Source organism: Tachysurus fulvidraco, chromosome 6 (genome assembly GCF_022655615.1).
Source record: "Tachysurus fulvidraco isolate hzauxx_2018 chromosome 6, HZAU_PFXX_2.0, whole genome shotgun sequence".
Lineage (NCBI taxonomy): Eukaryota > Metazoa > Chordata > Actinopteri > Siluriformes > Bagridae > Tachysurus > Tachysurus fulvidraco.
In genome coordinates, this window is record NC_062523.1 from 9216899 (window position 1) to 9229516 (window position 12618).

General features: G+C 36.3%; 1 protein-coding gene across 7 annotated transcripts in view; it reads left to right on the forward strand.

Annotated features, from left to right (window-relative positions):
- The window catches only part of spegb (striated muscle enriched protein kinase b), an 89135-nt gene that overhangs the window by 28088 nt on the left and 48429 nt on the right, over positions 1-12618 (forward strand). For 2 of the 7 annotated variants that reach the window (XM_047814847.1, XM_047814848.1), the window contains exons 1-2: positions 5004-5582; positions 12253-12295. The exons of 1 other annotated variant lie outside the window; for it this stretch is intronic. In XM_047814847.1, the coding sequence (XP_047670803.1) occupies positions 5550-5582; positions 12253-12295 (76 nt within the window). In that variant the 5' untranslated portion in view covers positions 5004-5549. Of the gene's footprint in view, positions 1-5003; positions 5583-12252; positions 12321-12618 lie in introns of those variants that run through there. 4 more of the 7 variants (XM_047814846.1, XM_047814850.1, XM_047814849.1 and 1 more) reach the window with 4 other exon arrangements.

Below are 12618 nucleotides of genomic sequence, written 5' to 3' on the forward strand. Positions count from 1 at the left end.
GCTTCTCACCTTGAACTCTCTGAAGGTTTGGGTGCTGCGGAAGTGGAGCTCAAATCTGTAGAAGTCGTTTGCATAGATCCCATTCCCCCGCCTTCACCGGATGATAAGACATGAAGTTTATCGGTGACAGTTGTGTTGAGATTATTTCACAATATGAACTACCTCCGTTTTCCACCCCCAAGTCTGGTCTCTAATTATGTAGATATTTTTTTTACAAATTATCAAAGGGCAAAAGGTTTTATTTATTTTTAATGAAACTAACCAGTTGAGAAATGTGAACCACATAAATTATTTCCTAAATCACAAATCCAGCTGCATATCTGCTTTTAAGTGTGTTTTATGTTTAAACCTGATTATTATTATTATGCTATCAATGGGACCTCTGGATATAATGTATTCCTCAACCCTAATAGTTTCCCTGTCAAGATATCAGATTTTCTTTGAATATAAGTACAGTATATTTTTTGCAGCTTACTGTGATTACATAATACTTTTGACTCAGTGGGGAAAAAAGAGACTTTTCTGTACATGCTGCACTGCTTCTCTAAGAAAAAGATGATAATTGCAGGCTTTAAAATGGCGAAAAAAATTCCAGTTCCAAACAATTAATGCTATTCCATCCACTGTAAATGTACCTTAGGTTCCTGAAAAGATTTCGGAAGAAGTTGATTGCACTGGTAACACACTATTAAGTACAGTAAAAGGCTTCTCTGTCTTCCACTGCCACACATAAAATGTGTATCTGCTGATCCTGTAAGATCTGGGCTGTTAGCTGCTCAATGATGTGTGGATTGAGTTCTGACTATGGCATATGGAGACCTTGGTTTGTTGTGGCATCAGTGTTTTGTGATAGAAAACAAGAATCGGTTTGCATGAGAATAAAACGGTGTTTAAAAAGATTTAAAAATGGCCAGTGGCAGTCGATGACTAGATGTCCTCTTGGTCTAGATGTACTTATTGGTCTGTCTTGCTAGTTAGTCAGACAAACATACATTATACATAGATAGGCTATATTTTTTCATGCAATATTGGTACATATTTTGAATATTGCAACTCAGTACTGTGTGTACTGTGGAGCAGATCTTGTTCAGAAAATCGGATGGGGGTGTTTAAAGATTTCCTTCCATGGTAATCCATTTGGATTTCCTCCATGTTCTCAAAATATTTGACTCCCAGGAGAATAGAGCCGAGCCACAATAATACTGACCGATAACAAACATAACAGATATAAAGAAGTAGTATTAAGAGATAAATACTAACTTCATTTTGAATTTTAAAGTTATTCTGTTGCCAATAAGGAGCTATGCAAATAAATTGAACTGAATTGAATGAAATAACATGTACAGAGATGTATGTTTACAGTGTTGTGAAAAGTCATCAGGAAGTATTCCATATGTTAGACAGAGATGCCTTGAAATCACAATACAAAGTTTAGTGAAAAACTAAGACGTGTAAGAACAGTTTGAGTTTCTTGAAGTTGTTAAGCAAAAATAAAACCATATGGTGGCACAGTGTGTATTGCTGGTGCCTCACAGCTCCAATATCTAATCCTGAGCTCCACTTACTGACTGTGTGGAGTTGTGCATGTTCATCTGGTCTTTTGTTCTTAGCTTTTGTCTTAACTCACAAAACTGTAAATTGTCTCAATTTACCCTGACTAGGAAAAAATGGTTACTGACAACGATAAAGTGAAATAAGATAATAAATTTGACCTAGAATGTAATTTTGTCCCAGCTTACTCAAGACAATACAATAAGACTGAGACCTCAGCAATAAAATGGAAAATATGACCGATTTATGGCTTCTACTGGACACTGTAACACGCTATCACGTAGCTCATTTTTATGTTTTGCTAATTTTGGATGTACTCTATATAGTACTTTAGCGTACCAAAGATAAAACAGATCTTTGCTGAAAGACAAGACAAGCTTTTCATGTTATTTTCTTGCAGTCTCTTGTAGTTGGTTCAAGATTAAGCAGGAAAAACACAATTTTGGCCAAAAAGCTACAGTAGTATCGGATTTAAACTCAACTGGACGTTCTCATTATTCATTCCGCTCATGTGTTCACACTCTTTTCTGTTGTAATTTTCTCCTGTGGATTGTCTGTGCAGAACTTAGATGCACTCGATCAGGCAGCAGGTGTGTGCTGGAAAACCGAGCACGGTGTATATCCAGGGCATAATTAAACGCTATAGAAGCAGCGTTGCAGGAGAAAAACGCATTTTACTGACAAAACCAATCAGTTTTCTCTGTTATACACAAACTTCATGAGCAGATCTCCGACCATGAAGAAAAACATGGATACGTTTTCTTGGCTTATTCATTTAGACACACTGATTTTTTTTAATACTGTGTGTTTTCTTTGCTCAGTACACAATATATAATCACATCAGTGATCTGAATTGTTTCACTGCTAATAGACGTGCACAGTATTTGGGAAATAGGAAATAATCCAATGTATTTAAAATATATTGCCATAGATACTTCTCACACTGCAAAAACTTATATCTTAGCAAGTAAAAATATCTTGAATCTACTTATATGTATTTAGTATTACCTATTATAAGATGAGAGAATATTTTTAAATCGGTTTTGTGTTTTTTTATCACTCATTTTAAGCTTTTCTTTTGCAAGATTATTTAGCTTTTTTTGAGAAATATGCTAATGCTAAATATTTGTTAATAGAACAAGGTTCTTTCAAGATTTATAAATAAACAAATACAATTTTTACTTGCTAAGTGTTTTTTTGCAATGTGTATTTTTTTATTAGTTCATTATTAATGGAACAAAAATGATAGTTTGCACATGTAGAAATTGATTACAATAACAAATGAATTAATATTCAGTGAATTAATATTCAGGGTTTTTTGGACTTTAAAAATAAAATTTAAATCTATATTGCAAAAGTACAAGCAAAAAAGTCAAAACGATTTAGTATTTATTATAAAAAGATAAAAACAAACCAAAGATTATTAAATGTTTTTCTAGATGTTTCTTTTTCTGTTCACTGGTTATTTTATGCATTCATTTATAAAAAGAATCAAAATAAATATGATTTTACAATAGTAAAATATGGCTAGAAATAGGCTTAATAATATATTTTTTAAAATATATCATTGATTTGTTTTAAGATATTATAATTTGTAGAAATGACTTTTTTTTTTTTTTTTGTAGTTATCTTTGTAGTGACCTAAAAGACATTTTCATCAAAATGTAATTAAATGAACTTCGTCTGATCTGCTAGCATTGTGAGCTGAGGCTGAGTGTAACACCAGCGGTGGGAAGTTTATAGAGGAAGAAGATAAAGGAAATATAGGAGTGTGAGTTGAAGTAGATGTGGGAGTAAGGAAGACTGAGCTTTAGAGGAATGACATATTGATGTTCTTCAAATAAACCCTTCTATTTTTTTGCATCTCATTTTTGAATATAAGTGGAACAAAACTTACACTTTTTGGGAAAAGAAATCCTTTGCTCATGGCTTCTTTGGATAGTTGCTTAGTTACTTGCTTCCTCACCTCAAGGCATTCTACTCTAAACTCTCTCTGACTGGGAAACTCTCACTGCTAAGGTTGTATACAGATTGTTTAAAAATTCTCCAGAGTGCCTTTAGATTTCTAGATTGAACTAGATTTTGTTTTGTTTTTTAACTACTAAGATTAGAAATAAATGTTCCTTAAGGATTTGGATATTTAATGCTTCTTTGCATGCTGTAGATGTTCTGCTTGGAGCTCTTTCTGATACAGAAAAACAAGCTGTACTGTAGATCTACATAAGAACCCACACATACAAAATGAAAAAAAAAATGTAATTGTAAAAATGTATATATAAATATAAGTATATATATATAAAACTTGTATTCAGTATGCAAAATTATCACTGCAACATTCTATGTTGTTTCATATTTTATTTAGTTTTTAAAAAAAAGAAAATTGGAAAAATAATTTAAGGTAAAATGTATATAAAAAAACTAAGAACCTAATGTATCTTGACAGGTTCTTGCAATAATTAGGGGTCCTTTTCTTTCTAAATTATTTTACTTTGAATCATTTTGAATTTCCTCTAAGATCAAAAAAAGTATCTAAAGTATCTATCTATCTCTAACAGGGGATGCTGGTGCATTAGGGTCGAACCCAAACACGGCTCTTACTCATTTAATGCCTAAATCGGGTCATTAGTGGCCCATGACCTCATTTCCCCATCACCTTGTCCATATTTTTGTTCAGATTCAACCCCTCTAGTATTCCTGAAGTGTTTGTAGCTTGAACCATTTACGAAATAGCAAAAGCTTAAAACTAAAAACTCTTTCTAATAGAAACAATCAGTTGTAGTCTACACAGAACCTTTAAAGGTTCCCTTCAGTGGAACAATCAGTGCTAAATGAATCTTTTTTCTGTGTGGGCTCATCACAGAGAAGAGAAGGAAAATATGTTAAACCTGACGCATTGGTAAAAACTGCCACTGCAGATTGCTACACAAAACATGATTATTGCCTAGAGGCTGCTGGGACATAATGGGCACTGGTCCTGAGCATATAACATGGGCTGGGAGTGCAGATCTCTCTCTCTCTCTCTCTCTCTCTCTCTCTCTCTCTCTCTCTCTCTCTCTCTCTCTCTCTCTCTCTCTCTCTCTCTCTCTCTCACTCTCTCTCTCTCACTCACACACACACACACACACACACACACACACACACACACACACACACACATACAGCCTCGCTTGGATTAGCAATTGAGGAGGATGCAGGGGAGAGACGGGAGGGGTATAAAGAAAAATAATGAAGACAGAAGAACGAAATGCTTTTCCAGTCTGCATCTCTCCATGACGCTCTCTTTAGGGCTGACTCATTCTCTCCCTCTCTCTGTTTATCTCTCTCTCTTTCTCTGTAAAGCAGGGTAGGATTGCACGTACGCTATCTATCCCTCCCCCCTCACTCTCTCTCTCTCTCTCTCTCTCTCTCTCTCTCTCTCTCTCTCTCTCTCTCTCTCTCTCTCTCTCTCTCTCTGGTGCTTCTATTGTCTGAGCAGGCTCTCCTGTGTTGATTATACATGTCGCTGTGCTCAGTGTTGATGGTTTAGTCCCAGCTTTGACGCCACTCAGCTTGAGTGGGACTCCTGAACATTACATCTCTCAGGAGCTTTAGAGGAAAGCAGGCAGTGCCATTGGTTACAATTATTATTATTATTATCATTGTTACTATTATTCTTTTCTTTCTGAGCAGTGATTTCTGCATCCTAAACTGGAAGATGGTCCAGTCTTTTGTGCGATCTCATGTTTTTTAGTGTTAACTAGAGAAGGACGCAAGTTCTGAGAAAAGGACAGAAACACTTAAAAAATGTTTTTCTCTCAGAACCAAATGGTATTTCCACCAGCCCACTGAGAGCAACTCGTATCTTCTCTCAAGTGACAATTCGCCTCTGATCGACACTGGATCCTGGTTATGCTTTTATTGATGTGATCGGGTCAGCACCAGGTATAACCGTGAATCCCCAGGTCTCAGAAACCCCGGACTCCCCCAAACATAACAGAAGACCAGGATTACTACAGACAATGAAGAAAATCTGGTCCAAAAAACGCTTCCAGGTCAGTCCTGCATGCTTGTTCCTTTAAACTTCCTCTCTATTTCTTTAACTTATAAGTGTTTTGGTGTCACAGCTTAACCCATATGTGCCATGTTTGTCATTTAGTGTGTGTAGTCTGCCTAACCTCTGCCCTAGTTTTAGTTCATTTTATGTGGATACACCACAATAATATAGTGACTGATGAGCCCCACCCTTCATCTGTAAACAAAGTGACAACACGTACATGATCGCATTTCACTAAAAATGCTATTTGTTATTTTTCTTTTGTATGACGGGCAGTAGGATAATGAGAGCTTGTAGCTTTTTATGGGTCTGCCCTGTTCAATCGACCATAAAAGGGTTTCCTTGTTACTCAAAAACATGCGTGCCTTGGAATATGGAGGTTTCTAGCAGCAAGGAGAAAATTCATTAGGAAATCATGCATTAATTGAAGAATTTCGCTAGGATTTATAAATTTTTTTATCATTTGTAATAATAAATTACAAATGATATAAGCATTGGGTATTTATAAGGGTTTTTCATTTTTAAGGACCATCACAGAAAGGGAGTAACATATGGCCAATCAGCATGTAGGTTATTACAGGTCGAAGAGTAATAATGTAAAATTGCTTGCACTGTAAGAGCAACATGATTGTTATTTTTTTTAGCAAATTATATTTTTATTTAAATCAAACAATTATAATAGACAGTGTGTTATCTATAGGAAATAATGACATTTACCAAGGCAGTAGTAATTTATAACCTAGTCATCTAACCTTATTTTAGTGATCTATTACTTCATTTCCCAGTTGTGACTTGGACTCAATGCATTATCAGTCATTCTTTTGTTCTGTTATCAAAGGATCCATGAAGGCACTCTTCTCTTTGCTCTAGTGTTAGATCAATATTACATAGACAGGGGAAAACTCTGTCCATGCCACACTACAAGTCAGCAAACAAATACAGGATAGATTGAGAGCAAAACAAGACACTTTATCTTCAGCTTTATTGTTTATCTTCCAAAACTGAAGGGATTGATTTTTTCACACTTTTATCTTTTCTTGACAACGTTTCACCTCCACGTTTCGCAGGTGAAACGTGCAAACGTGACACGCACCCTTTTTTCCTCGGCTCTCTGGGCTAATGGAAATCAGTGGGAAAGCGGGTGTGATGGAAAGAGGAGAGCAGAGGAGGGAATAGGGGGTGGGTGAAAAGGAGAGATAATTGGATCTTTAGACTGCAGACGGAGGCAGACAGGTGGAGAAAGGATGAGGTGAAGAGACAGGAATAGCGAAGACACCACAGATATTTTGCAGCTTTTGTGAAGTAGAATACCAATAGCATCTTCATTTCACATTTGCTGGTGGTAATAATGATTGGAGCTTTATTAAATCCAGTCATCCGTGTTACCTACTGATGTAGCGATGTTAGTGTTTCCACTATTATAGGAATATTAATTGTACTTAAATGCCCAATATTATTACAGTCTTAGTAATCAGATTTTAAAAAATTGTTACAAGATTATTTAAATATCCTACATATATTCAAAGCTGAATTTTAAATATCTGGCTGAACAGCATACTTTGATATTTATTAATTGGATTATAAGATCCTGATATAGCAGATTTTGACTATATATAAATAATGCTTTGAAGAGCCTTATATGAAATTTGAAACAGTAAAAAAAAAAGCTTAAACACAAGTTTACCATTAATATTTAAAGAACTGTGCCAGGAGAGTTCTATTATAAATCTAACCATTACTTGGTTTTTGGTGAATTACTGAGACTAGAGCATACATCTGTCATTTAATTACAAAGAAATCCAATTACTGACTCATAAATGTCAGACTCATGTAGTCAGAATTCTCTTATTATCAGATTACCGCTAATGGTTACTGAATGCTGAGAAATAAAGATAAACATTTTGAATTATTGGCAAAATCAGATATTCTACATAAAATCTGTAAGGATCTACAGATAAACCCACTGATGTCCAATAAGCATGAGCCTTTTTTTAAATAAAAAAACAACCTGCCACCTTTGGTCCAATCAATTTAGTTAAAAAATAAACATGTCAATGAGCTATGAGCTAGATCCCACACCCTATCGGTGATTTAACCAAAATGTACACATTTGGCTTTGATAAACTGTTAATAATCCTACTGGTATAATCAAAGCCAGTATGCGCTCCATAAAGAACAACAGTGTGTGATAAGTGTAGGGAGAGGGTGTGATACAGTATGAGCGAGAGTCTGGCGTCCATTGCTAACTTCAGCTGCTGAATTGAGCTCAACCACAATGAGTAAGCACCCTGGGTGACTGCGGGGGACGTGCACTCCAAAGTGTGAAGTGACTCATTTACCACACGGCAGCTGTGTGTGTGACGAAAGTTGGTTGGACAAAAATGAAATGGCTTACAGGGCTTAGGCGGCCGAATTTATACACTGAGACATCACACGCCTGAGACTTAGAGCTATTTATGCACCTGTAGTATAAATGTGCACCTGGAATGATCATTTTTAACAAGTGATCAGAGGCCATAAGGATTTAGCATCATTTACCAGCTCTGCTGTTCACTGTGATTCCTGTGATACTGGAGCTCTTGAACAAGTTGCTGGTTGATTCAGATTAAGAAAAAAAAGTGTCATTAATATGAAACACATCATGTTTATGAGGTTCAGATGCATTGTGGGCATGTGGTAGCCTAGTGGTTAAGGTGTGGGGCTACCAATCCGAAGTTTGTGAGTTTGATCCAAGGTCCACCAAGCTGCCACTGTTGGACCCCTGAGCGAGGCTCTTAACCCTCAGTTGCAGGCTCTTAACCCTCAGTTGTATGAAAATTAGATAATGTAAGTCGCTCTGGATAAGGGTGTCTGCCAAGTGCTGTAAATGATAGAATCGATATCTGTTCACTCATAATGACATGAGTACTTCGAATTAAGGAATAAAAGTTTGTATTTATGGCCATGAATTTCAAATATAGATGTGTCTATACATGTTTTATACAAGGCTCATTCTTTACAACATTAGCTAGCTAATTTTGAATGAATTACACACTAGCTAGATCAAGTTGGGTTGCGTAAAGAAGAGCTTCAGCAAAGTAAAAAAAAGTACATTTTATAATCCAAAAGATCATCAAGGAAATCATATTGGGCAAGGCTGTTCTTTTTACCCATCTAGCATTATCTGTAAACATTTGTCTCACCTAGTTAATATTTGCTGCAACATTCCTCTGCTGCTGTGTGCTGCTATTAACAAATCCCTTACGCTGAGTTTTGTTTTAAGATGTTTTATCAGGTTTCTTGTATAGTAAGAAGATGCTTTAGTTCCTCCTCTTGATGATTCATAGAGTAGAGTGTACAGTTTGCTTTGCTTTGATTGGTGTCATTAATTATGAAATATGTCCCTGTCAATTCATGCTGTCTCTAAATTAGCAGGACAAGGACAATGTACACTAGGATTGCGTCAAAGAGTTTCACATTATGACAGAGGCTCATATCAGAGCATTTATTTTGAGTATGTATGAAATAAGCACTGTAGCGAAGGGATACCTGATACCAATATCGATATAAATACAAATGCATCCCTATTGAGAAGCAGTCCAGAATCACAGCTCTGCAGAAAACCCCCTGTTTATTTATTCAAATAGATCAAATGCAATTAAAGAGAATATACCGTTTAAAAAAATGTAGAAAAATAAACAGAATGGAAAAAAAAAACACACAACAGGCAAAATTAATGCTAATAAGCCAGGAAACAATATACTCAGCAATGAGCTAAATAATTAAATTAGTTGCATGCTATTTTGTCTTGACGTTCAATATGCCCACCATCATACGGTCCACTGATTTACCAACTAAACCCCAAAGCTAATTTTCTTTTCTTTATTTATTTGGCTAACAGCCTGTTCGACTTTTCATCCTCATCTTGTTTGCACTATTCAGGTTTCCCTCCCAATTATAGCAGCTCAATAGTTTACTGCATATTTTGGGATGTATTTCTACAATACATAATTAGCCAAAATTCATTTCCCTAGTGCATTCTATTACTCAGTGACTGAATGTCAACACCATATAGTGGGCATGGCCTGTTTACTCGTATCTGACCCAGAAAGGCAAGCATGGCTGTGTTCTTCATGGCACAGATGGCAGGCTGGAGATCCTCGCTGGGCAGCCAGCTCTCAGCTAGCTGAGCATGTCTGTCTTTGGCTGTGTTCACTGTAAGGGTGTTAGCTTGGAAAATGTAACAGGAGCTAGTCGTTCTCTGATAAAAAGGGGTTTTCAGAACGTCTTGGGACAAGGAGAAATTTGAGAAAAGCATGAATCAGAGATACAATGCTTATGTCATACATAATGCCAATCTCGCACATCACCACTACATCATTACACCAAGGCATGATGATGTTTCCAGTATTTAACACCGACAAATACTAGTACTTAATCTAAAAGCATAAAAATGTATCTTTTACTTTAACAAACTGCACAAGTCTCTTCCCCATACACATGATCTTACATGCATTAGAATTCAAAATAAAAGCAATCTACAATCTGAAAATCATGCGCCTTTGTATTTTCCACATTATGATCTGACTCACCATCATTTGCCATTTTCACACTTTGTAGCATGTCATTATTTGTTCACAGATTGGACTAGTCAAGGTGCCAGAACAATGGCTCTCGTGTATTATGCATGCTACAGTACTCGTTCACTTGAGTGCTACTCCGATTTTCCCTCTTATAAAGATGCTAAACATGGAAGATAATGAAAAATTACTTTGGAGAAAATCACTATGAATCCCAACTTAATTAAATATTTAGAGAATTTAAAATCTCATAAATGTCCATCCAAATACGCTAGATGTGTCAGGCCTTCGTGTCTACTCACTCACTAGACAAAAGAAAATATTGTACAGTGGTCAAAATTCCTGATGAGCCACATGTCAGGATGTGTTAAAGGAGGAACATTCTAGAGATGTCTCAACCCCCCCAAAAAAAGAGCAACAACAAACAAACTGCATTACGCACCTTGTTGCTCTTATTTCTGTGTTTGATGTATGACTCCTGATTTTAATCTTACCTTCCTTTCCTTCTTCTCGTAATGCCCTCTAGCACTGCCGCTCCATCCATAAGCTTCTGCCACTGTGACAGATACCATCCATAACTAATGCTATTAGTTAACCTTATTCTGGGGAGAAGGGCAGAAATCTCGGATGCCACAGGCATTGCGAATGCATCTCTTGCGCTATGGCTAATGAATTGGAAGTGACAGGAGGCTTACCGATCCCAGCCTCCGTATCCCTCAGCCTCAGCCACAACCTCAGTATCACCTTATTTATTGCCTTAAATTGGTATTAGACAGGAAAATTGAAGAGGCAGGATACACAATGCACTAAAATAAAAGAAGAATGATATGCCACAAACCGCATATCTGATGTAGCCAAGCAAGATAAAAACAGACAGACGATCATTCAAATAATTTAGGATCCTGTCAGTACACCCAGTCAACTAAACTCCCAGAAAAAGGATGCTTGACTGTCCCGGTACGTTAGATAGTACTGTTCCTTGTCCGTGGGGTTGTACCATTAAGCGGTTTTGTACTTTTAGATCGAATCATTTACTCATGGAAAGATCCATGTACTAATAAAGCTTTGCACTAAAAAATAAGTACGGTCCATTTTAGGCTCACACTACACTATAAACACGATTTCAAGTAAAAGATGCATATTAAAGCTACGGATGATGTACCCTTGATGGTTGCTGGGCAACAAGAAAGGGTTGTTTCTTAATATTTCTGAGAGTGTTCCATCTCCAGACTTTTTAAATTGCAAGAATTAAGGATGTTTAGATGTAGTCAGATCATGCATATTTTAAGAGACAGTGTAGGTGTAGATGGTCCAAATATCAACCCATATTGGTCACCAACTGCCCCACTTTCACATTTGAATCTAGGCTAATAGGACAATATGACAGACCCACAACAAAGTGTAAGCCACGCTCTTTATGGTGGATCTGCTTGAAAATTTTCCTTTTCTTTAAAAGAAATTATTTAAGACTAATTTCTTAAAAGAACTTGCTTAAGTATTCACAACCCGAAATACTGAAAGTATTTTACAAATTAAAAAACAGAAGTTGTGGGTGAATAATTATTCAACCTCGCTGATGCAAAACTCCTAAATTAGTTCTGATGCCAAGTTTCCAACATAATTCACATAAATAATTGAATGGTGTAAAAGAGTTTGCGCAGTTCAAGTCTCATGTTCTCAACATAAATATACTTCTTCCTAGAGAACATAGTTAAATAAAAAGCATCATGAAAATCAGGTCAGGTAGAAAATTCATCAAACCAGTATTTTGTTTATTATTGTGTTAAAAGATTTGAAATAAGTCAATTTCAGATCCAGGGTTGCTACACTATAAATAGCAGATCATTTCAGAGGGGGTGAATACTTATGCAAAGCTTTGTGTTAACCCAGACACTTTTTCTGTGTATGTGTGCATGTGCTTGTTTATTCAATAAGCTGATTTGTCATTATTTATATAAACATTTTGATATTCTGAAGGTTGAACTGTGTTCACTGAAATGCTCTCTCTCTCTCTCTCTCTCTCTCTCTCTCTCTCTCTCTCTCTCTCTCTCTCTCTCTCTCTCTCTCTCTCTCTCTCTCTCTCTCTCTCTCTCTCTCTCTTTATTTCAGAAAACCGGACACTCAAACCGAACATTTGGCCGGTTTACCCATGGTGTGTTTGGTTTTATAGATAACAGGTTATTACAAAAAGAGATTTTACTCAATCACAAAGTCTGTCAGTGACCGTAGTCTGGTTTGCATCTGAGATTGAGGATGCCTTTCAGCTAGAAATATTAAATACTTAAAAGTATAAAAACACACACAACAACCTTGAGTAAAATTACCCAACAGTCCTAGTTGTATACATTTGTTTATATTTCTACATCAGCAACCAAAACATACCTGGTGGAGCTCATGAAGACCTTGATAATGAGCTGATGAGCTGGCTCAGTCAGAGAATGGGGGAAAAAAGCATCTGAGGTTGTTGTTTTATTC